The sequence below is a fragment of the Panulirus ornatus genome, chromosome 14, assembly GCF_036320965.1.
Source record: "Panulirus ornatus isolate Po-2019 chromosome 14, ASM3632096v1, whole genome shotgun sequence".
Lineage (NCBI taxonomy): Eukaryota > Metazoa > Arthropoda > Malacostraca > Decapoda > Palinuridae > Panulirus > Panulirus ornatus.
Window position 1 is genome coordinate 53,310,335 of NC_092237.1, and position 27,007 is coordinate 53,337,341.

A 27,007-nucleotide genomic window follows, 5' to 3' on the forward strand; every position below is an offset into this window, starting at 1 on the left:
GCACCTGTATCCAACTCGAGGTCTATCATATATATATATATATATATATATATATATATATATTATCCCTGGGGATAGGGGAGAAAGAATACTTCCCACGTATTCCCTGCGTGTCGTAGAAGGCGACTAAAAGGGGAGGGAGCGGGTGGCTGGAAATCCTCCCCTCTCGTTTTTTTTAATTTTCCAAAAGAAGGAACAGAGAATTGGGCCAGGTGAGGGTATTCCCTCAAAGGCCCAGTCCTCTGTTCTTAACGCTACCTCGCTAATGCGGGAAATGGCGAATAGTTTGAAAGAAAAAGAAAAGAAATATATATATATATATATATATATATATATATATATATATATATATATATATATATATATATATATATATATTCTTGGAGACGTACGAGGTTGAAAACTATGGCAGTTTCTCCTTTATTCATTTTCTTATGTACGGTTTCTCTTTGCCGTACAAAGGACTCTGCCTGAATGGAGAAAGTGAGTGCCCTAGAAGGTACCTGCGCTTCACCATCAGCGCCTACGTCAAGAGAGCCCTCTCCCACTGCTCTACTTGGAAAGACGCCCACCAGGAGCTTGAACGCGTGACACAAGTCCTAATGAACAAGGGGGCCACACTAACACAGACGTATCCGAAGCATGTGAGTGACGCATGGACAAATGGTATGCTCACCAAGACGCCATCGCGCCACTCTACATAACTCCCGCCTGACACAACAAGCTTGACCTGGACGAGAACAGTAAGATCATCGACAGAGAACAAGACCCTCGCCGTCTCTTGTTCCTAGAGGCAATTTACATCATCACAAAACCACCGACAATAAACACGTAAGTCGATGATTTTCAAATCCTACCATTCTCAAAATGCCACATAAGCCTTACCAACCAAGCAGCCAATGAGCGATCATCTTAGCCGATAAGCTCCGCCCACTTGTCTCCACCCGATCCACCAGAATCGTATATAAGTCGCCACCCACGACAAAACCATCAGATCCAGCCTGAAGATGGAAGAAGTTAGTTACGAAGAAACTTAAGAAGACCACCGAAAAATTGTACGGCAAATAGAAACCTTACATGAGATAATGGATAAAGGAAAATGTGCCATAGTTTTCAACCTTGCATGGTGTGGGAGGTAAGCTGTTAGAAGCAGTGAAAAGGTTTTACCAAGGATGTAAGGCATGTGTGCGAGTAGGAAGAGAGGAGAGTGATTGGTTCCTAGTGAAGGTCGGTATGCAGCAGGGGTATGTGATGTCCCCACGGTTGTTTTATTTGTTTATGGTTGGGGCGGTTAGGGAGGTAAACCCAATTTTTTGGAGAGAGGTGCGAGTATACAGTCTGTTGGGGGATGAGAGGGCCTGGGAAGTGAGTCGGTTGCTGTTCGCCGATGATATAACTCTGGTGGCTGATTATATATATATTTCTTTCTTTCGTACTATTCGCCATTTCCCGCATTAGCAAGGTAGCGTTAAGAACAGAGGACTGGGCCTTTGAGGGAATATCCTCACCAGGCCCCCTTCTCTGTTCCTTCTTTTGGAAAATTGAGAAAAATGAGAGGGGAGGATTTCCAGCCACCCGCTCCCTCTCCTTTTAGTCGCCTTCTACGACACGCAGGGAATACGTGGGAAGTATTCTTTCTCCCCTATCCCCAGGGATATATATATATATATATATATATATATATATATATATATATATATATATATATATATATATATATATTCCTATGAGTCCTAGGGGAAAATGAAACACGAAAAGTTCCCAAGTGCACGTTCGGGTAATAATCACATCATCAGGGGAGACAAAAAGAGAGAAATATAAGTCAGTTGATATACATCGAAGAGATTAAGCTAGGACGCCATTTGGTAAACATGTGATTCATATATATATATATATATATATATATATATATATATATATATATATATATATATATATATATATATATTTTTTTTTTTTTTTTTTTTTTTTTTTTATACTTTGTCGCTGTCTCCCGCGTTTGCGAGGTAGCGCGAGGAAACAGACGAAAGAAATGGCCCCCCCCCCCCATACACATGTATATACACACGTCCACACACGCAAATATACATACCTACACAGCTTTCCATGGTTTACCCCAGACGCTTCACATGCCTTGATTCAATCCACTGACAGCACGTCAACCCCTGTATACCACATCGCTCCAATATATATATATATATATATATATATATATATATATATATATATATATATATATAAACCCAACACTCCTTTTATGGGTTTCCAGCAGCTTCGATGCTGAACTCCATGCAGGAGCAGGTCGATGATGGATTCCCTAGAAATGAGAAGGTCCTCGACTACACTGTACTCCTTTCCGTCCACTGACGAAGGCGACCTCTAGCGAGCGACTTCGCCAGGCTCCAATCTGCACATGAAAAGTCTCCCCCTCAGCGGCTGTCTTCGTTTGTGATACTTCTCCATCTCAAAGAGTCTAACACTTCCCTGCTAATTATTGTAAAGCAGCTTGAATCTGGAGGAGCCCCGTAGAAGTGATCCTGGAACCATGGAATTAGAATATCTATCAATCATTTACATAGACAAATAGATAAACAGATGAAGTGATGATTACACAACCTCACTTTAACTGGCTTGGATGAAGTAACGAAACGTAAGCCGGAGAGAAGTAGATTGGATGTGGTTGTTCTGGCTCAACCAGATCATCCATACTGGAACGAATAGCACTTGAAGAGGAAAGGAATATCGTTAACACATTCTACACCAGAGGCATGATTAAGGTAACTCGAGGGGGACGAGATGAACAAGGATGAGTAGGATATAAAGTCCTGTTGAGGAAGGACGTGGCGACGGTTTCCAAAGCTGACATTTAAAATGAGTGGAATACAGAGAGGAAGTCTTAAGGTTTACCCTCCACTGTGGCAGGTATTAGGAAATCTAAAAGGATGTATTTAGAATAATAAGACAGAACAAGGGTAGACTAGGAAAAATTTCAGAGACACTATACAGACGGGAGAAAATGAATAAAAGAAAAAGGAAGAGAAAATTCACGGCATCCAATGTAAATGAAACTGTTGGAATCAATGAGGAAGGAAAAAGGTCTGTGGTGCCGATCATGCCTACAAACACAGATGGGTGAGTGAAGATGGAAAAGCTCTTGGATTCACGATACCATTGTATGAGAGCGAATCACACACCAACAGGCATCATAAAGGGGCGACCAACGAAGGTAGTTAATGATATAGAGATGTATGGATGCTGAGGCAAGCTAAGGGAGGAACTCGCTAAAAGAGGATGAGTTCAGCACGGTTCTCGTCACAAGCAAGAGCTGGTGTGAGAGATGATGAGAGCCTACAGTCAGGGGAGCGAAAAACAGGAGGCGTCGCACGAGGCTAGAGGAGGATAGACCAAGTTACTACAAGATTTGGCTAGAAACTCGATAAAACCAAATATTGATAGAAAACGGAAAAAAAAGTAGTAATTTGTGTCAATACGTAAATTGCTGTTGATGGGTTTGAATACTGAGCCACTGTGTTTAATGGAGGCACGTAATCAAGCAGAAGGGAGATTCGAAATTTAGTGTATCATTAATGATCCAGATTACTCGGGCAGTGATTTAGCTGGGACGGTACGTAATGACTGGGTGGGCTGGAGCGTAAAATGATTAATCAGAGGGTCTCATGGCTGGTTTAAAAATGATCCAGAGGACATCGAACTCGAATGCTGTGGCAGTTCGATATATCGGGATGGGTTGTCTGTCATCTAGAATAATCATTAATGTAAAATATCTAAAACAACCGTTTCAAACTATCATTTATTCAAGTACATACGACTCCTGCTTACCTTCATACATAACAAATCACTTTCTAAGTCTTTAACTCTCTACGTGTGGTCGCGTATAGTGCCAGAGTGTGTAGCGAAGTCATGCATTTGACGACCTCATAGCCTGGCGTGTGTCCTTCCCCTACCAGAGCTTTGTTGGTGTTCTTACATTCTACGAGGTTTTGTAAATAAACGGAAGATCATCGCAATGTTCATTGGTGTTGCACAATATGTCAAAGCAACATTACTTATATCTTAATCCACACAGCTGGTGTAGCCAGTGCCATGTATATATATATATATATATATATATATATATATATATATATATATATATATATATATATATATAAATATATATATATTTTTTTTTTATACTTTGTCGCTGTCTCCCGCGTTTGCGAGGTAGCGCAAGGAAACAGACGAAAGAAATGGCCCAACCCACCCCCATACACATGTATATACATACGTCCACACACGCAAATATACATACCTACACAGCTTTCCATGGTTTACCCCAGACGCTTCACATGCCTTGATTCAATCCACTGACAGCACGTCAACCCCGGTATACCACATCGCTCCAATTCACTCTATTCCTTGCCCTCCTTTCACCCTCCTGCATGTTCAGGCCCCGATCACACAAAATCTTTTTCACTCCATCTTTCCACCTCCAATTTGGTTTCCCTCTTCTCCTTGCTCCCTCCACCTCCGACACATATATCCTCTTGGTCAATCTTTCCTCACTCATCCTCTCCATGTGCCCTAACCACTTCAAAACACCCTCTTCTGCTCTCTCAACCACGCTCTTTTTATTTCCACACATCTCTCTTACCCTTACGTTACTCACTCGATCAAACCACCTCACACCACACATTGTCCTCAAACATCTCATTTCCAGCACATCCATCCTCCTGCGCACAACTCTATCCATAGCCCACGCCTCGCAACCATACAACATTGTTGGAACTACTATTCCTTCAAACATACCCATTTTTGCTTTCCGAGATAATGTTCTCGACTTCCACACATTCTTCAAGGCCCCCAGAATTTTCGCCCCCTCCCCCACCCTATGATCCACTTCCGCTTCCATGGTTCCATCCGCTGCCAGATCCACTCCCAGATATCTAAAACACTTCACTTCCTCCAGTTTTTCTCCATTCAAACTCACCTCCCAATTGACTTGACCCTCAACCCTACTGTACCTAATAACCTTGCTCTTATTCACATTTACTCTTAACTTTCTTCTTCCACACACTTTACCAAACTCAGTCACCAGCTTCTGCAGTTTCTCACATGAATCAGCCACCAGCGCTGTATCATCAGCGAACAACAACTGACTCACTTCCCAAGCTCTCTCATCCCCAACAGACTTCATACTTGCCCCTCTTTCCAAAACTCTTGCATTTACCTCCCTAACAACCCCATCCATAAACAAATTAAACAACCATAGAGACATCACACACCCCTGCCGCAAACCTACATTCACTGAGAACCGATCACTTTCCTCTCTTCCTAAACGTACACATGCCTTATATCCTCGATAAAAACTTTTCACTGCTTCTAACAACTTTCCTCCCACACCATATATTCTTAATACCTTCCACAGAGCATCTCTATCAACTCTATCGTATGCCTTCTCCAGATCCATAAATGCTACATACATATATATATATATATATATGTAAATGCAAGAGTCCTGGAAAGAGGGGCAAGTATGAAGTCTGTTGGGGATGAGAGAGCTTGGGAAGTGAGTCAATTGTTGTTCGCTGATGATACAGCGCTGGTGGCTGATTCATGTGAGAAACTGCAGAAGCTGGTGACTGAGTTTGGTAAAGTGTGTGGAAGAAGAAAGTTGAGAGTAAATGTGAATAAGAGCAAGGTTATTAGGTACAGTAGGGGTGAGGGTCAAGTCAATTGGGAGGTGAGTTTGAATGGAGAAAAACTGGAGGAAGTGAAGTGTTTTAGATATCTGGGAGTGGATCTGTCAGCGGATGGAACCATGGAAGCGGAAGTGGATCATAGGGTGGGGGAGGGGGCGAAAATTTTGGGAGCCTTGAAAAATGTGTGGAAGTCGAGAACATTATCTCGGAAAGCAAAAATGGGTATGTTTGAGGGAATAGTGGTACCAACAATGCTGTATGGTTGCGAGGCGTGGGCTATGGATAGAGATGTGCGCAGGAGGATGGATGTGCTGGAAATGAGATGTTTGAGGACAATGTGTGGTGTGAGGTGGTTTGAGCGAGTAAGTAACGTAAGGGTAAGAGAGATGTGTGGAAATAAAAAGAGCGTGGTTGAGAGAGCAGAAGAGGGTGTTTTGAAATGGTTTGGGCACATGGAGAGAATGAGTGAGGAGAGATTGACCAAGAGGATATATGTGTCGGAGGTGGAGGGAACGAGGAGAAGAGGGAGACCAAATTGGAGGTGGAAAGATGGAGTGAAAAAGATTTTGTGTGATCGGGGCCTGAACATGCAGGAGGGTGAAAGGAGGGCAAGAAATAGAGTGAATTGGAGTCATGTGGTATACAGGGGTTGACGTGCTGTCAGTGGATTGAAGCAAGGCATGTGAAGCGTCTGGGGTAAACCATGGAAAGCTGTGTAGGTATGTATATTTGCGTGTGTGGACGTGTGTATGTACATGTGTATGGGGGGGGGGGCCATTTCTTTCGTCTGTTTCCTTGCGCTACCTCGCAAACGCGGGAGACAGCGACAAAGTATAAAAAAAAAAAAAAAAAAAAAAATATATATATATATGACTTAATGTCGTGCGTATCATTGAAAGCCTTTTCAGCAAATTGCTCAAGCCTCAGCAGATCTGCAAATATATTAGACGTATTTCACACTTAATCGAAAGCTTTCCCAAAAATTTCACACGAACGCATGAAAATGATGATTTGATATTTGTGGCCAATGACGCAGAAATGACTCCTAGCCTCCAGAAAAACACGAATGACACCGAATTAAGCTCTTCATTTTTCTTTGCCCATATCCCCCACAGTGTGACTCCACAGAGGATTTTCAGTGAAAGTAGTACCAGTGACAGGAATTCCGCGAGCAACGGCATCGGTGTATCTTAAAGTAACACTAGAGCAACAGCAGCAGCAGCAGTAGCATGATCAAGGAACATTAAGAGACCATTTTAACTGCAAAACAATCAGCAGCCACGATTGAAAAAAGGAACGATCATTGATAATACCAAGAAAATCAAAGAAGCGTTGATAAAAGGAACATCGCCATTTGTGGAAAAAGGTTTACGAACAGCAATAACAGCAAAATAAATGAATAAGAGCCGAAACACCACATCAATAGGAGCATTGGAATTTATTTAAACATTCTTATCAGTAGGACAATTGATGCATTTACAATCAGCAATGATATAGGATCGTAGATAGAAACACCAAAGCGTCAACAGGAGCACCAGAGCGTTAACAGGAACACATAACAACAGGAAGAGTCTCGGGTCAAAAAAGAAAAGTCATTAAAAGCAATTTTAACACACACAGTGGTAGCTTCAGCAGTAGCAGTATTACCACAGGCATCAGTAACAGTAGCAACATAAACAAAAGTGAGAATGGAAGTAGCAGCATCAACAAATGTATTATCAACACAAGAAGTGGCAAACGTATTTGCTTATGCTATAGGCTTAGACATCTGCCATGTCCTGTGGAGCAGATATGGCATTGTGGGCAGCGAAGAAGTGGCAACTCTGTCTGCCACGTATGAGCCACGGAAAATAAGGCGTGCAATGGACAATATTACGTCGATCTATTGGTGTTTCCGTGTCTCCCTTTTATGTATGCAAATTGTTATGAATAACGTTTGTTAATTTAGCCGTAGTGTGGTCCACAACAAATGGAATATTTGTACATGTGATTTAAGATTTGAAAATGTTGGCGACTTAGTAGCTGAGTGGGTGAGGAGAGGAGGTTATTGTGTGTCTGGACGGACTCCCGTTAGGGTCTGAATTCGTCTTGTGGTTCTTGTATCGGCTGCTGCTGAGACACTTGAAGCTGTGGTTATCTTTTCGTGATCCATTTAAGACAATGGTTTGGTATGTCGTGGATTCTTACGGTATTATAATGCAATTGAGAAGGTATGTATGAAGAAAATTGTGCGTGTGATAGATAATTGGTTCATATTTTTAGATTTATTCATGTTTTTAGTGTTTGTAGACACAACTGTTCTTGTGTCTGAATGAAATAGAGTAAACAGTTGTTAGAAGTTTCGATTTTCCCATCTAATCGAAAGATCATATAAAAAGGACCACGAGAAATATCATTGAATCTTCTGTCAAATACTCAGAAGAATTCTAATACCATTAGTGAAGGTCTATAGAAACTGGATATCTTTGTCGTGGACAAAATTTGTAAATCGTTTTCTTTCCTGTTCACATAAGAATTTTGACAGGGGTGATGCCTGCCCCGAAGACCACCATCCAGTAACGCTTGACGTCTTAGCAACGTCTCTTCCTTGTATCTTCCGTGACGATGTGGTCATTACACGAAAGTGCAATTGGGAACTAATCGTGTTTCATTTTCCTCGCGGTTTTATGCATATGCTAAATCACGCACATTACTGTGACCTTGTAATATTATTTAATATTATTTTTTTATTTATCATACTTTGTCGCTGTCTCCCGCGTTTGCGAGGTAGCGCAAGGAAACAGACGAAAGAAATGCCCCCCCCCCCCACACACATGCATATACATACGTCCACACACGCAAATATACATACCTACACAGCTTTCCATGGTTTACCCCAGACGCTTCACATGCCTTGCTTCAATCCACTGACAGCACGTCAACCCCGGTATACCACATCGCTCCAATTCACTCTATTCCTTGCCCTCCTTTCACCCTCCTGCATGTTCAGGCCCCGATCACACAAAATCCTTTTCACTCCATCTTTCCACCTCCAATTTGGTCTCCCTCTTCTCCTTGTTCCCTCCACCTCCGACACATATATCCTCTTGGTCAATCTTTCCTCACTCATCCTCTCTATGTGCCCAAACCACTTCAAAACACCCTCTTCTGCTCTCTCAACCACGCTCTTTATATTTCCACACATCTCTCTTACCCTTACGTTACTCACTCGATCAAACCACCTCACACCACACATTGTCCTCAAACATCTCATTTCCAGCACATCCATCCTCCTGCGCACAACTCTATCCATAGCCCACGCCTCGCAACCATACAACATTGTTGGAACCACTATTCCTTCAAACATACCCATTTTTGCTTTCCGAGATAATGTTCTCGACTTCCACACATTCTTCAAGGCCCCCAGGATTTTCGCCCCCTCCCCCACCCTATGATACACTTCCGCTTCCATGGTTCCATCCGCTGCCAGATCCACTCCCAGATATCTAAAACACTTCACTTCCTCCAGTTTTTCTCCATTCAAATATTTATTGATAAATTTGTCGCTGTTTCCCGCGTTAGCGAGGTAGCGCAAGGATACAGACGAAAGAATGGCCCAACCCACCCACATACATATGTATATAAAACGCCCACACACGCGCATATACATACCTATACATTTCAAATTATATATACATGTACATACACAGCCATAAACATATATACACAAGTGCATATTCATGCATGCTGCCTTAATCTATTCTCGCCGCCACCCCGCCACACATGAAATGGCAGCTCCCTCTCCCCGCGTGCGCGCGAGGTAGCGCTAGGAAAAGACAAAAAAGGCCACATTCGTTCACACTCACTCTGTCACGTGTAATGCACCGAAACCGCTTGTCCATGATAGTATGAAGGTGAAATCTCACTTCAGTTGGAGTTCATACAATTCTATTGAACATGTGATTTTTTAAACATGACACATGTTTCATGCAGACAGTCCACCTCATCAGGTGTCAAAACTTTAAAGTATTCTAAATCCCAACCTCACATTAGATTCCCGCCGTTTAACACCAGTCTTTATAGACCGAGCACTGTCTTCTTTGGCTGGCCATAACCATTGTAAGGGAGAGTGATTAAAGGAGGTTCAGGTGGCAGGAGTTGACCTGGGGAGCTGGGTGTGTCTTTGAACAACAGTTTTGTTTTCTGTTTTGTCAATTGTCTCGAAATGATTTTGTTAATGCTAGATGGACTTTAAAATTAAGGACAAATCAAGTTCTTAGCACTAGCAATTAAGACAATGATGTTGCTTGTGGCATATCAGCAGAGGTGTATAATTACAATAATGGGATTTTCAAGATCTATAGGACGAACCATTTTCATGACATTAGCGGTCGCATATTTGTGGTTATCCCTGCGTACTGAATGACTGTTCCAATAACACCTCTCCATTACAGTTTTACCGGTCTGGCCAGTATGAATATATTTACATGCATTTGACGGCGTAAATATTCCCAAGTGTTGCACAATTTGGCCTACTATTTATTAAAGTCTTGCTGATTTTGTTATTGTACAGGAGAGCAACATTACAAGCACTGCTTATTAGAACATCGTCTTAGATTAGCTAAGTTGGGAGAATAGGGCAACACAAAACATTTACTTACCATTATTTGTCATATTTTTGTTACAAGAAGCATATAAAGTCTTCCTAGCTTTCCAGTAAGCATTGTTCACAAACCAATTGGGGTAATATATAACTGCCTAAAGATACGTCCTATGACTACATTCATCTACCAGTAGTGAAATTTGGTATGCAGAGTCGACGTTGTAACACACATGCAACTCTCCTCGTAACCACAATTATTCACTGAGCACAAACCTACGCACAGTGTTGTATGTTTTACATTCGTGAATCGTAATTTGATAAAAGAAAAACTATGTTTACGTACTAAGAATACCTCACTTTTAACCAATCATTCATCTTTCACAATTGTTTTTGAAAACTTCGTGTTTTTATTTTACAGCCTGCTGTATTTTCCGTGGAGAAATTGTATATATATTCCAAATAGTCTATAGAAACCTTTAATATTTTGTTTTGTATTCGCGTGGAATGGAACCAAATGGGCCCAGACTCGTGATGCTACTTGCTTTTCAACTGTATCCCCATACCCAGTGATGTGACACTGCCATTCCATTGTTCCTGTACTCCTGTTGATCTTCAGTACTTTTCCTCCCTCCAGTAAGCTATTCCTTATTCCAGTGTTCGTGTTTATTCCTCGTAGGGTAAGTCTACACACGTTATGCCCAGGTTCCAATTGTCTAATTCTTAGATAACAGAAGTGAAGCCATTCCATCCCATTACACTAGGGGTACTTATTCTTCGCCAGTCTGGAAAAGATGGGTAGATAGATATACAGAGAGAGAGAGAGAGAGAGAGAGAGGTGGAGAAAGGGGGGGAAAAGGGAGGGGGTTTGATGACTTAAACACCTGTTAGCATGACCACTATAAAGCTCGGCACAGAGACGCCCCAGCCAGATCCAGCGTCAGTGGCTCCCTGTGGCACCACTCGCCCGAGCCAGCACCAGTTCCAGCAACCGCCTACCAGACAGACGTCAGCCACGTCTCCTCACCCTAGGTCATCCAAGATGCACCTCGCTGTGCTAGCGTTGGCTGTCTCCATACTGGTAAGACCAGAGAGGTGGTAGGCTCCCACCTTGTACTAAGTTTGGTACAGGATGCCCATCTTAGTGAACGATGTTTTTAGCTACGTCCCCACACTGGAATGTGTTCCTTTAAAGCGATTTCGAGGCAGAGTAAATGCCGAAGCACACAAGGGATGTGATTCCCCCAACACTTTTATTATCCTATGACTTCCATCCTCACTGGGTTTGACCGCCGATCTACATGGACCTTAACGCGGTAGAGGGGGTTGTGTGCGGAGCAGTGATGGCTTGAGCTATGGCAGTGGGGATTTTCCTTTCCCTGGTACGTGGGTTTAACCATACTGTAAAGATGAGTCTTGAGCTCTCGCACGAACACATGTAGGCTATTCTCTATCTTATACTTTTCGTTCTTCCCTTCTTGTTCTATCAGAACTGAAATTGGTTAATTGTTTGAGTTAAAATCAATTTCTTAAGAATATTTCTAAACTGTATTAACAGCGCTGAATAGCGTTAGATGCTCTAGTGCCTTACTTTTATTAATTCAATCCAATCTCACTGGGTCTGACGCAACACGACTGTTCAAAGCTTAGCTTTACTCTTAAAAGCAGGAACTAAACACTATACTTCTTACACTGATACAGACTTTGCATAACGTTTTGCTCACTATGAAGCATCCTCTATGGTACACTTTTCAAGCGACTGTATGCTTTGTGGAGTGCAGCTGATATCTTGCCTACTGTATCATAACACCGTTTTAAAGTACAACATTGTGCCCTTGAATGATGGTAATACACTAGATTGTCTTAAGTGAAATAACGAAAACATGTTTAAGAAAGTGGAGTCCTAAGTCTTGTGTCTTGTGTTTCCAGTGTGTGTGGAGTGGCAGCGAGGCGAATGTCGTCAACGGGAACAGGTCAGTCTTGATCGAGTTGGTTGATATCTTAGTCGACAGAAGAGGTAAGTCTTCTCTTGAGTCTGGGACGCCCGCCGCCTCTCCCAACAACTGGCTGTAAGGAAGTCGAAAAGTCATCGTTCAAGGAAAAAAAGAAAAAAGCCCATATGTTTGGGAATCGCTCGGAGGATGACTGTGGAGTGTACTTACTCCTCCTCGAACGCAGCCCCTTGTACAAAACGTATGAGCACAACTCTGAAATTAGCTTTTAAGTGTTTCGCTGTTGTTGACAGTGATTGGACCAGACTTAAACTATCGTATGACCGTTCGTCTGGTTTTTCTTCAACTTGGGCATTGATTTAATTCCAGCCAGAAATGTAAAGAAACTTATGGATTGTGACTGTGCTGTAATTCGCTTATTTTTTGGAAGCTCTTCGTCCTAGACTTCTCCTTATTTCCTATACCCAGGCTGAAGCATCCGTTCAGTAGACCCCAGCGAAAAGTTAAGTTCTGTAGGACATTATGTCTGAAAAGGTGATGTACACTAAACACGTCCCACGTTTTTACCGACACTGAAAAAAAAGGTGTAGCATCCTTCTGTAGAATTATAGATATATACCAGTGATATAACCTGCTGTATGATGATAGATATATACCAGTGATATAACCTGCTGTATGATGATAGATATATACCAGTGATATAACCTACCGTACAATTATAGATATATGCTAGTTATATAACCTGCTGTATGATTATAGATATGTATCGATATAACCTAGGATCATAGATATGCAAGAGTTATGTTATTAAGTTTCAAGATATCCCTTTTTTTCTGTGTGTGTGTGTGTGTGTGTGTGTGTGTGTGTGCCTGTGGCGGGTCCTGGGTGAATCGGCCGTACACCTGGCGGTCATGTACGTAACTACAATATCTCTGGCCTTTGCAGGACCTTCCTGGCAGCTTCCAGTGCGTCTGAGGCTTCTGTCCAACGTTTGGGTGATCGATGGCATTATCGTGCGCAAGTTGATTCACTGCGTGTTCAACCCAGGAAAGGTGAGAGCATGATAGCTAGTTTGTTTTCTTCTCTCTGAGGATCAGTCATCTGATCTGGACGCTACCTCGCTCACGAAGGAAATAGCGAACATGTATGAAAGTATATATATATATATATATATATTGGAAGAGATCACTTGAGCGCGTGATCAAATAATTCCTTCCTTACCACAAGGAAATGAAACACTACAAGTTCCCGAACTTGAAGCGTTTCATTTCCCAATGGTAAGAAAGAAATATACACACACGTTACCCTCCTGGCCTAAGAGCCCCCTTTATATCATGAGAAACCCTCGGGAAGCTGGCCACGTCCAACGAACGGGACCAGAGACCATACCAGTGTTGTGATGTGTGTGCGGAAAGTGCGGGGGCAGTTGAACAGCAAGTGCTTTATGGTAGTTTTATGGTAGGCATGAAAGATCCTAAGATATCATGAAATGGTGTTTGTAGTCGTGTAGTGATGTTGGTGTAGCGCGTTTGCGGGAGAATGTGACTCTCATTTGTCTGGGGAGTGTGATTTGAGATGGTTGTACTTCTGGCGATTTGGAATTTAAGGCCGAGTTGGAAGGTCGGTTATTTAGTGTTAGGCTAGTCACATTACCTCAGTGTGTATGTGGTTTTTCAGTGTTATGTTTGTTTGGGGAAAGGGGGATCTGAGAGTATACAGGATATTGAAATGAGGCAAGGGTAAGGTTTTTCACTTCTGATTACGAGTTGATGGTGCGTTATATACATTTGTTTGGGTAGGAGTGGTCTAGTACTGCGGAATATGATTGAAGTGCCGAGCATCTTGAGGTGGGACGGTAATGGGAAGGTTCTTGTATCATTGTGAAGGTGCTGAGTGTTTGCAGCCGGTGATTGCTGAGGTAAACTTATTCTGAGTGATTTGCTACTTTGTTATATTTGCTTTTGATAGTGTGGAAAAGCAAGTCATATTTTAAAGAGTAGATGAAATATTTGTTTAGGGTATTGAGGGATACTAATTCTTGTCCAAATCTGGAGCCATTTAATGTTCTGAGAGCATTTAATTTTTGTGTTACTTTTGTGTTGGTTGTTGGTGTGGGGAGTGCATGTCGTGTGTGTGTGTGTGTCACCAAGATAAGAAAAGACGGTCCATCTAAGGTGACTGGAGGACGTGAGCTGGATTCGTGTCTATCTGGGGTCAAAGAAACAAACAAAACCTGAAGACTTCTTTGGAAATAAAGACATTCTGGTCTGGGTGAGCCATCGTTCCAATTGTGTAATGTTATGATGTATCTTTCATGTACCTACAGTGATATCAAGGTGCTGTGATGTGACTGTGAGGTAGTTTGCTTGCACAAAGGACCTTCATGTTGAGTTTTGTCAGAGTTAGTGGGAGGGCGTGTAGGGAGAGATTGAAATGGGTTGGAGAAAAGATTGTTCCTTGGGGAACTTCACTGTAGAGTTTTAAATGTTTTGTAGATGAAGCCATTGCCAGTAACTTGAGCATGGCTGGCGGCTGTGAAGTAGTTGACCAACCACTTTTTTGTCATTGTTTTTCAGTCTAGCCTGACCACACCAAATCTTCACACATTCTAATACTGAGGAATATCTCCACACTGAATTCTCTTCCCTCCCACGCTGCTGTACAATCGTGTAATATCTTAATGTATTCATTCCAAGACCTCTCCGTCTTACCTCTGTTACAGATGCGGATGATTGCACTACATACAATGTGTCTCCTGGCGAAACGTATACATTCACATCTGAAGATTACCCGGAGAAGTACCCCAATAATGAGAAGTGCATAAGGAAGTTCATAGTAAGTGTTAAGGTTTAGCTTGGGCTCGCATACGTTGCAGACTTAACTATGAAGCATTCGTTCCACATCTGTGGCATTGTGAATAGAACGTCTACGTAGAGTCGTAGACCTATATGGCATAACGAATACATAGACCTACAATGTACGAAAGCATAACGTCTATGTAGACCTACAATGTACGAAAGATACTGGAAACTGATCTTTTCTCTTTTTTAAGAGTTTTAATCATCCTGTAATGTATCTATGAGCAACTCTCACCAGTAACGAAAATGCTGGAATATGATGTCGTTTTTATAAGCTGCGTCAAAGTGTGAATGATGTGGTCTCTCTCACAGGCTAATGCAGAGGCTACATTTACTGTTGAGTGTCCAGTCTTCAAGCTCAAGAGCAGTGCTGGTTGTGTAGACGACTTCCTCAGGATCAAATTCGAAGGTGGAGATAAAAGCAGGTAATAATGAAAGAAAAACTTCATGTCATTTTTAGATTTTCAAAAAAGCATTCATTGGTATGTTTTTCGAAATTGTCTTAAGAAAAAATATCCTTACTCTTTGCAATTTGCTGGTACGTCCCCATCTTGAGTAGTGTGTTCAGTTTCGATCACAAAACCTATGAGAGCCGACCAAACGAATTGAACTTATTTGGCTTAGAAAAGAGAGGGTTAAGAGGTGATCCAATACAAGTATTCAAGATCATTAGAAGCTTCGATCATCTCGGAACTAACGAGCTGATTCGTCTGCTTTCACTCGTTGTAATGGATGCAGACTCGTGGGTAACCGTTTTGCCTCGAATGAGGCTTAAGTACTATTGGTTCAAGAGGACTGTGAACATATGGAATGATTTACCAATTTAGAGTGGTTCGTATTAGTACCATACATAAGTTGAAGCATAGACCTGACAAATAATTAGTTGTAAACGCCAGAAGGATATCATATGCGCATCCCTAGCTATACGAGAACTTTACAGGACTTCCTCTTTGATAATTCTGTCTTTCTTCTCCTACCACATTAATCCAAGAGTTTCTGCTCTTCTTCCACTATGATAAACAGCCTATATAGGACATGCTGGTCTTATGATGCTTGCATTCATATGTATTCTTTTTGTGATACCTGAGGAAGGAGGGTCATATATTTTCTTCTTGTAGAACTGAGTACTGTAAACTTCCAAAGAGAGGTTGGGATGGGTAAATTGGTGAACCCAGTCATACCAGCAGCGATGGGCAGCCAAAGGTCAATTGAGCAGCGATAAGCGTACCTGGCGCATATAGTAAATAGAGTAATAAACTCCCTGTCTTTTCCTGCTCCAGACTGTAACTTGAACGTGGAGGATTCTAATCCGGACAAATAATAAGACATATTTCGACACTTCTCTTGAATCTTTTTTAAGTTTTGGCCAACCAACAAGTTACAGGTAGGGCAGATATATACATACTCTAAACTGTGCATTGTGTCCTAACGTAGCTGGTGCTTTATCATAGGTTCTGCGGAAACGCTTTCATCACGCAGACTGGCACGACTGATGAACTGACAATCAAGTTCCAAACAGACAAGAAGAAGAGGGACACTGGCTTCAGCTGCAGGGTGATCGTCACAAGTGAGTTCCTCTTGTACACAGTCCACCACCACCAGCGGTGTGGCGCACAACACAGTTGATGACCCTACATCAGGAACATACACCAAGGCCTTTCATCTGCCACATTAGCCTCCCATCGGCGATACGACACCATTTCCTCATTATATTGGTAACTGATTTGACCAGTTTCCATGAGCACGTACTCATATTTGCAGAGAGATTCACCCACAAACATGATAAATAGATAACAAAAAGAGCTACTCCCTGTGCCGGACAGTAACAAAAGAGTTTGTCACACTTCAGGAGTCAAGAGTTAGCATTGCTTGGGCATCTCACAGGTTTGTTATTACTCGAAAGTTTCACATAGATGGTACCACTTGGTCTAAGAAATATGATATCACTTTGGAAATCTTAAGGAGTTGGTATGACTTAGGGAGTCCTCAAGAGTTGGTACACTTCGAGGATCTCAGAGCTGGTATCACTTCGAAAGCAAGAGAGCTGGCATCACTTCGAGGATCTCTTGAGTTGGTAATTGGGAGTCTCAGAGCTGGTATCACTTCATGTCTTGAGTTATCATGGGAGCCTCACAGAGCTGGTATCTCTATAGGAGTTTAATGATAATCACTAAATGAGAATGAGATATCAAATAAATGATTAGGATAAATGAAATTAAAAAAAAAGAATGCCTTCTGACGAGAATATAAAATCTAACCATTATTTTTAAAATCGTTTTGTTTTAAGATCCCGAGTCTTGCCATTAATCCTTCTGTTTTAATTTTTTCAGATCCAGGGGAAGCCCCTAAATGCAGTGAGTATTACCAAGACTATGGTTGGATATTTAGGGTTAGATGGCTTTGGGAAAACCACATACTACTTGAATAGCATCGAAATCGCTGATATTTTGATGAATGATCTGCTCTTTATATCTAATTACTTTCCCACCTTTATTCAGGCAACGTCTAGAGGAAAAAGAGAACAATTGGCTCATTAGCACACATCCAATTTCTAGCTTTCATGTATGTTGTGATGAAACTAGAGCTACCTATCATGCACTAGAGCTAACCTATCATCCATTGCCAAGACCCACAACCTATCTCATGGCTGATCTTGGCTGCTTTATATACCCTTGTTCAGCCCACAGATAGCACGTCGCCCCCCATATACTACAACAGTCCACTTCGTCTCGCCGTTCTGAATGTTTCGGCCTCGATAGCTCGAAGCCTCCTCAATTCTATGCATTCGTCTCTCGGAATCCTCTATCCTTTTGCACCTTCTCCCTTCCTGTCGTCCACATCGCAACCACGTACATTTGGATACCCCAGCCTATGCCTCTGAGAATATATCCTTTCTTGGCTCCTCCACCTGCTCGTTTACAAGGAAGGGTTTCTATCCCCCTTGCTCCTGAACTACTCTTCCTCAACTCATATTCTTACTTCCCGTTCCTCAGGGATAAGCTAGTGATTCAAATCAAGAATACAATGGGAATCGGAAGTATGTTTGTAGTTCAGACACACTTAAGAGCATAATTACGTAATAGCCCAAGAATAATATTTTTTTTTCACGAGTACAGAGGACACTGAAATTTCTGTTGAGGTTGAATTGTCAAAATTGAATTGCTCGAGAAGCTCTTTTGTGGGTGTGCGTGGTTTCGAAGTTTACAGCGAATGAACAGTTGCTCTGGTGTGTTTGCTTTGTAGCTTGTGGTGTGCCGAACACCGAGCTGCGAATTGTGGGTGGCGCCCCGACTAGAAAGCATGATTACCCTTGGCAAGTGGCGCTGGTACCCATAGAGGCCCTGGTGCCAGTTTGTGGCGGTACCATAATATCCCACCAGTGGATCCTCACTGCCGCTCACTGTGTCTTTGAGTAAGTTACACAATTTATTTTTCTATATTGTTTTACTGATACTTCGCCTTTCACGATAAACTGTGTGTGTGTGTGTGTGTGTGTGTATATATATATATATATATATATATATATATATATATATATATATATATATACATATATATATATATATATATATATATATATATATATATATATATATATATATATATATATATATATATATTATACTTTGTCGCTGTCTCCCGCGTTAGTGAGGTAGCGCAAGGAAACAGACGAAAGAATGGCTCAACCCACCCACATACACGTTTATATACATTCATGTCCACCCACGCACATATACGTACCTATACATTTCAACGTATACATATATATATACACAGACATATACATATATACACATGTACATGATTCATACTGTATCTCGGGCCAACGTACGTTCCATTGAGATTTCTCATTACATTGTGTGACCTAATGGGTTAAGGATCGGCCTACCGTATTCGCGGTCCGCCGTAGTCGCTAAATCAACACCATCAGAGCGTCCTGTCATTCACATGACCCATATTCGAATCCTGAGAGCCTGGTCGTAAATTGTTGTTTGATGTATAAAAAGAAAATCTTCCACACCTTGAGTCTGTGTATAACTCATTGAAGATGCAGGTACTGTTGTGTTGATAACTTAGGTTATAAACATGGGTAAGGATTTCATGGTCGCTAAGCAGTATCCTATGTATCCCTACAGTGTGAGCCCCGATGTTTTGAAGGTAGTGATCGGTGAGCACAACTGGTTAAACGACCAAGAGACTACTGTCACAGAACGCCGAACGGTGGTTGAGGTAAGAGATTCGAGTGATTTCATTGTCTACGGGTGTAAGGGTCTGTTGTCCCCGGGAGATGAAGTCCCTTGAGTGGGAGGGAGGAAGGGAGGTTATAACATTACTAACCCAGTGACCATTTGGCAGCCTTGATGATGTCAGGAGAATATGCCTCCTTACCTTAGCCCCATTAAATCAGTTGTTGAAGCATATCAGTGCGAGAAGGAGAAAGAGGCTAGAGTGATCAAGATACCATCAGAGCTTCGTTATAGGAATAACTTTTGTGATAAGTATATATGTGGTGTCCCAGTGTAAGATGGCTCTGGAGAGGATAAAGATATGTCTTTGGAGAAATTTCCCTGAACTATAAGATGATTTGAGAGTTGAAGGTTACTGATTGGTGAAAGAAACCATGAAGCAACATGGATAGTAGAAACCCTACGAAGGGGATGACTTACGATTGAGAGGAGGTAAAAAAAAAAAAAGGGGTATCACGTCTATCTCTGGGAGTTGACCGTACCTTCTCCCTTTTGGCAGCCTGCGAGAATAAGGCAATGGATCCCCCACCTCTGCGAAAACATCTATCCCGCAAAATGCACGTGTGGTCTTTGACAAAGCAGACGTGCCTTCAGTCGCTTTCGACAACGAGTTGCAGGTTTACATTTGCGAATGGAGTGAGAGAGTAATAGATGATGAATGTAAGACGAGGAATGTTTTAAGATACTTCTAAGAAGAAAGATCATTTAGGTTCATGTGAGACAAGACTAAATGGCAGGGTGATTTGTAAGTCAAATGAGTGAAGACTGTTGAAATCAGGTCTGCAAAACGACACTTGTAGTTAGGCGTGAGAAGGCCGGCTTTGGTCATGAATTATACATGATGCCTGGTATGAAAAGACGTCCGTTTTCAATGTGTCATTGAGGCGTGAGGCGCTAAGAACGTAGTGACCTGCATATGTAACGTGAACGATAAGAGAAAAAAAAAAAAAACGATAAGGATGCCCTTATGAAGAGAATCTGAGAGGACAGTATATGTAGAGCCAGGGGTTATACGACGACAGATGGAGGAGTGTTAAGTCGGCTCGGGATCCTGGATGCCAATAGTTGTAAAATGTGACGTAGATTGTGTGCAGCAGCGTCAGACTTGTGTTGGAAATCCACAGTTTGAGCATGAAGACATTCGTGAGTACACATGGCCCCCCTGACAAGAGGAGGAAGACTGAGTGGGGGAAAGGAATAGTAACAGATGGCGTGCATAATGATCCTCCCGAGTCGGGGTTGGAAGAAGAGGATCTGTCAAACAATAACAATAGTCGTGTAGACGGTATTTGGACGGGAAGTATGACGCCTAGAAAAATGGGAAGGATTGTACTGCTGAAGAAGAGAAATGAAAAGATGAGAAACATGACTTTTAAGAGATGTTTGAGGAGAAGCTGGTGTTGAGGGTGTGGTGGGCGATGCGAAACATTTAAGGTTGTGAGGTGAAGAGAAAGTAAATGAGGACATTGGATGAAAAAGTCATCCGAATTTGATAGGGAATGTATAATAAACTGTCCTATATATAGCAAGGTAAATAAGTGAGAGAAGTGAGACAAGTTAACAGAAAGAAGATTGCCTGAGATGGCAACTGACTGATTTGACTTGGGAAGATGGTGCAAAGAGACGCGCCTATTAAAACAGAATACTAAGATAAGAGATAAGAACAAGTGATTTTTAAGGGAGAGGAAGCCATTACAGGAGAAGGATATGTGAAGATGAATAAAGTCTCTTCCCGAACAGGAAGGCTGGAGGTATGAAGGAAGTGTTGAGATATATGGTGAAGAGGTGGAAGTGAAATACGCGTGGATTGGATCTGGAAGGTGTATGGAAAGGTGATTCGGTGGCTGTTGATTGGTTGAAGGCAGTGACATTGTTCCACTGTATAAAAGTAACTGGAAGTAAGAGTTGGAGGTAACTGTAAGAAGTGTACTGGAATGGTGTTTCTTGTCATAGCTGGAAAGGCCTCTGTAGGGTAGTGTTTGATTGTGTTTTTTTAAAAGATCGGCAGACCTGCTATTCGCTAGGACGAAGGTAGAGTAGAGGAAAGAAATAGGATGAAATCAGATTTTTGCATTAGAGATAAAAGCTGAGAAATTTTTAGAAATTATTTAGAAAAAGATACAGGATAGAATAAATAGAAAGACACTCTATGGAGCTTTTGACTCCATACATTGTACAGTTGAGACTTTGAATGCAATTGAGGGCGTTTATAATAATACTCTTGCATGTGGGCGAGCTTGAGTGGTGTGAAATATACGTGAGAGTGAATCAAGTCTGTGATGTCCGAGTCTTTTTTTTTTTTTTTAGATGTGGCATTGCGCGAGACGAGAGCGAGGTGAAAAGCAAGAAATTTCTACCTTGTAGAAAATGGAGGTTACTGTAATGTAGACGCTGATGACCTTAAATCAGATCCGTTTTCTTTTTCAGTCTACCAAACCAAGGAACCTCCACCAACTACCCCATTGCCCTTTCACAGCTCCAGAAAGTTGTGCGTACCTATCCTAAATGTTACGTTGCAGATATGATACGAATCTTTTCGTGTGTTTTTTTCCCCACCTAACCGTAAGTGCTCTACTAAACTATTAACCATGAAAGAAACCCCTCATCCTGGCTCTTCCTATTAACTGATCTTGTGAGATGATCTATTGAACTCTTGTCTTCCTTGTTCATAACCCAGGAGGAGGATTCTGATTCTGATTCTGATTCCTTTGGTATTTCAGTGGGCCTTAAAGGCTGTGTCATGCATCCATGTCATTCCAGTGTCGATGGCTTACGGAGTTATCGCAAGTCACTTGTTGCTTGGCTAATGATTGTGTTGGAGTCTCTCTTGCGCATCTCTCGCCTCGCTAAAGGAATTTTCTGTCGCGTTGTCAATAAACGTACCCTCTTGCTTGCCTTCATCCTGGCGCTAACCCGCCCCACAGGAAACGGTATCGCTACTCCCTGCTTTAGCGAGGTAGCTAGCCTGCTACCCTACTTTTGTTTACGTCCCTGAGTTTGCCAAACGCCTTTTGCCATCCCTCTGCTGAAAACCATTTGAGATGGCCATGCTCGACAATCTCCACCCACCAACCTCGCCCTTGGTAGTAACCAAGATTACCATTTCCACACACACACACACACACACACACACACTGCAATGCAAATCTCTCTCCTCAGTAACGATATCTTATGAACATTTGCTATGGCACTGATTGTCGTCCTTTTTCTCCCCTCAGATTATCTGGCATGAAGATTACGATCCGGACACCTTTGACAACGACGTAGCACTGATGAGGCTGAAAGAACCTATTGTATTCCCCAGCGATAACAAGATAGCCCCTGTCTGCCTTCCCGTGGATGACGATGATGATTATACGGGTGTTGATGCCACAGTCACTGGCTGGGGGTCTATTGTAGAAGGTCAGTCATAACTCAGCCTTTCGTCAGGTCAGTCACATACCAGCCCTTCTTCTGGCTATTGACATTCAGTCTCTCAGTGGCTAGCCATGGCTCAGCGCCTCTAAGTCGTCAATCATGATGAGTCAGGGTCTTATCTAGCGAGTTGTGGGCTTTCCAGTTCATCAGCTCCCGAAGGGCCAACCAACCTCTCCTTTCAGGTTAACCGGGAGTCGTAGGTCAGCCTTTTAAGGTTACACTCATTGGTCAAATTCTCCAGATTCATAAGGTCGGGTTTCCTTAAGTCGGTCGTTGGCCAGTTTCTTCTGTCGTGCTGGTCAGGGATCACTAACCCCATAGGTCAGTTAGCAACCAAGCTTCTTTTGGTGAAAGTCCTATTTCAGAGTCCGGTCAAGTCAGTTCTAGTTTTACCTCACGTTATTCATATAAGTTAATCACCCCTCAAGTTATTGACGGTTCATGCCTATCATTAACTTCAGGTCAGCATATTTTGACAGTGTATTATTATCTTAAATGATTTACTCTTCCATCTTCTCTTACGTTACAAGCAGGTTTAGTTTCTCCGTAGCTCAGTCATGACATGATCAGAGGAAGCGTCTCCTATGGCTAAACATTGCCAGGAGATCGTACCTAACAGTGATGCATATTGGATATACCAGCCAGCCTGCATTATTTCGCTGGATATGTTGTATGGTAGTAAGGTAGTTATCATGCTTGTGCTGTATACTGGTAAGGCAACTGTGAGGTCTGTTAGACTCGTATGACGTGAATATTTAATGTTAATAAGGAATGTATTGCTTGTGGCAGATGGGCCACAGACGACGAAGTTGTACGAAGTGACTGTACCAGTCATCAGCAATCTTGAATGCGAAACCAAGTACTCTGCAGATGCCATAACCGATCAAATGTTGTGCGCTGGCCTGGACGAGGGTGGCAAGGACTCCTGCCAGGTAACTGCCACATTCTTTATACACACTTGGTTTACACTGTCGATAGTATATGTAACACACAGAATAACAGTTCGATAAAACATCATGTTACAACCCATTAATAACTTCAGAAGTTAAAGTACTTACACAGTTGTGGGTGCTTCTGTTATTCCAAAAGCAAGTTAATCCAATCACACCTTTGCATGACACCTCTTAAAGTCTTCATACTTCGTATGCAAAAACAATGTATGGCGTCTTTGGTGGATGTAAGATGTAGCAACATCATTGTCGTAGGGATGAAGACAACAATACAATCCTGTGAGGATGGCGCATTGGTTACTGTGAACTACAACACTACGTGTTGTTGATAAATCACTTACGTTGGCCATACGGTACCTGCCTTATTCCCACAGATAAGTCATTAAACATGCATGATATTTAAAAGAATATTTACATACGTGTGTGGCTCAAGGTGACTCACTCGAGTATTCCTACCACCATTGCTAACAAATGAGACCAAATATTTATGGTATACTGATATAAACACCTTCCTCCTCAGGGAGACTCTGGCGGTCCCCTTTTCACTCCCGGTGACGGCAGCCAGAGTCATATGATACAGATCGGCGTAGTGTCTTGGGGTGAAGGATGCGCCCAGCCCAACTTCCCTGGCGTCTATGCTAGACTCTCCAGTAAGTCACTGACAGTAGTAGGAATGTTTTTGTGGCGTTGTTGTTAGTTTTATGACTTTAGTCATTGATACCGTGATGGAGACATCACACACCCCTGCCGCAAACCTACATATGTTTATGGATGGGGTTGTTATGGAGGTGAATGCAAGAGTTTTGGAAAGAGGGGCAAGTATGAAGTCTGTTGGGGATGAGAGAGCTTGGGAAGTGAGTCAGTTGTTGTTCGCTGATGATACAGCGCTGGTGGCTGATTCATGTGAGAAACTGCAGAAGCTGGTGACTGAGTTTGGTAAAGTGTGTGAAAGAAGAAAGTTAAGAGTAAATGTGAATAAGAGCAAGGTAATTAGGTGCAGTAGGGTTGAGGGTCAAGTCAATTGGGAGGCAAGTTTGAATTGAGAAAAACTGGAGGAAGTAAAGTGTTTTAGATATCTGGGAGTGGATCTGGCAGCGGATGGAACCATGGAAGCGGAAGTGGATCATAGGGAGGGGGAGAAAATCCTGGGAGCCTTGAAGAATGTGTGGAAGTCGAGAACATTATCTCGGAAAGCAAAAGTGGGTATGTTTGAAGGAATAGTGGTTCCAACAATGTTGCATGGTTGCGAGGCGTGGGCTATGGACAGAGTTGTGCGCAGGAGGATGGATGTGCTGGAAATGAGATGTTTGAGGACAATGTGTGGTGTGAGGTGGTTTGATCGAGTAAGTAACGTAAGGGTAAGAGATGTTTGGAAATAAAAAGAGCGTGGTTGAGAGAGCAGAAGAGGGTGTTTTGAAATGGTTTGGGCACATGGAGAGAATGAGTGAGGAAAGATTGACCAAGAGGATATATGTGTCGGAGGTGGAGGGAACGAGGAGAAGTGGGAGACCAAATTGGAGGTGGAAAGATGGAGTGAAAAAGATTTTGTGTGATCGGGGCCTGAACATGCAGGAGGGTGAAAGGAGGGCAAGGAATAGAGTGAATTGGATTGATGTGGTATACTGGGGTTGACGTGCTGTCAGTGGATTGAATCAGGGCATGTGAAGCGTCTGGGGTAAACCATGGAAAGCTGTGTAGGTATGTATATTTGCGTGTGTGGACGTATGTATATACATGTGTATGGGGGTGGGTTGGGCCATTTCTTTCGTCTGTTTCCTTGCGCTACCTCGCAAACGCGGGAGACAGCGACAAAGCAAAAAAAAAAAAAAATATATATATATATATATATATATATATATATATATATATATATATACAATAATATGTAATAATATGTAATTGACATGTAAGGGAAAAGTGTAGTTCTAGACACATGTTTCTCCTCAGAATTTTTGAACTGGATTGATGAGAAAACAAATGATGCTACCCCCTGCACGCCTCCCACTTCAGCTTGAGGCCAATTTTCCCATGACAGAGGACTACCAAAGAGAGGCTGGGAGCTCTGATATTTTCAGCTCCAATATTCTTTCATAGTTGATGATTTGTATTGTCTGCTCAGTTTCTCAAAGAAATAAAGATCATTTGCATGATTTTGCATATATATATATATATGTATATCACTTGTATAAAAAATGCATCCTGAAAACTTTCTTCAGATTTAATATTTTTTTTTTTTTTTTTTTTTTTTATACTTTGTCGCTGTCTCCCGCGTTTGCGAGGTAGCGCAAGGAAACAGACGAAAGAAATGGCCCAACCCCCCCCATACACATGTATATACATACGTCCACACACGCAAATATACATACCTACACAGCTTTCCATGGTTTACCCCAGACGCTTCACATGCCTTGATTCAATCCACTGACAGCACGTCAACCCCGGTATACCACATCGCTCCAATTCACTCTATTCCTTGCCCTCCTTTCACCCTCCTGCATGTTCAGGCCCCGATCACACAAAATCTTTTTCACTCCATCTTTCCACCTCCAATTTGGTCTCCCTCTTCTCCTCGTTCCCTCCACCTCCGACACATATATCCTCTTGGTCAATCTTTCCTCACTCATTCTCTCCATGTGCCCAAACCACTTCAAAACACCCTCTTCTGCTCTCTCAACCACGCTCTTTTTATTTCCACACATCTCTCTTACCCTTACGTTACTCACTCGATCAAACCACCTCACACCACACATTGTCCTCAAACATCTCATTTCCAGCACATCCATCCTCCTGCGCACAACTCTATCCATAGCCCACGCCTCGCAACCATACAACATTGTTGGAACCACTATTCCTTCAAACATACCCATTTTTGCTTTCCGAGATAATGTTCTCGACTTCCACACATTCTTCAAGGCCCCCAGAATTTTCGCCCCCTCCCCCACCCTATGATCCACTTCCGCTTCCATGGTTCCATCCGCTGCCAGATCCACTCCCAGATATCTAAAACACTTCACTTCCTCCAGTTTTTCTCCATTCAAACTCACCTCCCAATTGACTTGACCCTCAACCCTACTGTACCTAATAACCTTGCTCTTATTCACATTTACTCTTAACTTTCTTCTTCCACACACTTTACCAAACTCAGTCACCAGCTTCTGCAGTTTCTCACATGAATCAGCCACCAGCGCTGTATCATCAGCGAACAACAACTGACTCACTTCCCAAGCTCTCTCATCCCCAACAGACTTCATACTTGCCCCTCTTTCCAAAACTCTTGCATTTACCTCCCTAACAACCCCATC

The 27,007-nt window shown here is 42.2% G+C and overlaps 1 protein-coding gene across 2 annotated transcripts; it reads left to right on the forward strand.

Moving 5' to 3' along the window:
* The first annotated feature begins 376 nt into the window (after positions 1-376).
* On the forward strand, positions 377-25,924 carry LOC139753441 (trypsin-1-like). 2 transcript variants are annotated; one of them, XM_071669950.1, is made up of 13 exons: positions 377-1,135; positions 12,211-12,254; positions 13,179-13,285; positions 14,956-15,068; positions 15,404-15,516; positions 16,543-16,658; positions 17,422-17,445; positions 18,335-18,503; positions 19,228-19,321; positions 22,557-22,740; positions 23,545-23,687; positions 24,226-24,355; positions 25,653-25,924. In XM_071669950.1, the coding sequence occupies exons 1-13, from the start codon at positions 1,100-1,102 to the stop codon at positions 25,718-25,720; spliced, it is 1,341 nt and encodes a 446-aa protein (XP_071526051.1). In that variant the 5' UTR covers positions 377-1,099; the 3' UTR covers positions 25,721-25,924. The 2 variants fall into 2 exon arrangements, with proteins under 2 accessions (XP_071526051.1, XP_071526050.1); XM_071669949.1 differs by lacking the exon at positions 377-1,135 and adding an exon at positions 11,211-11,362.
* Positions 25,925-27,007: the final 1,083 nt, after the last annotated feature.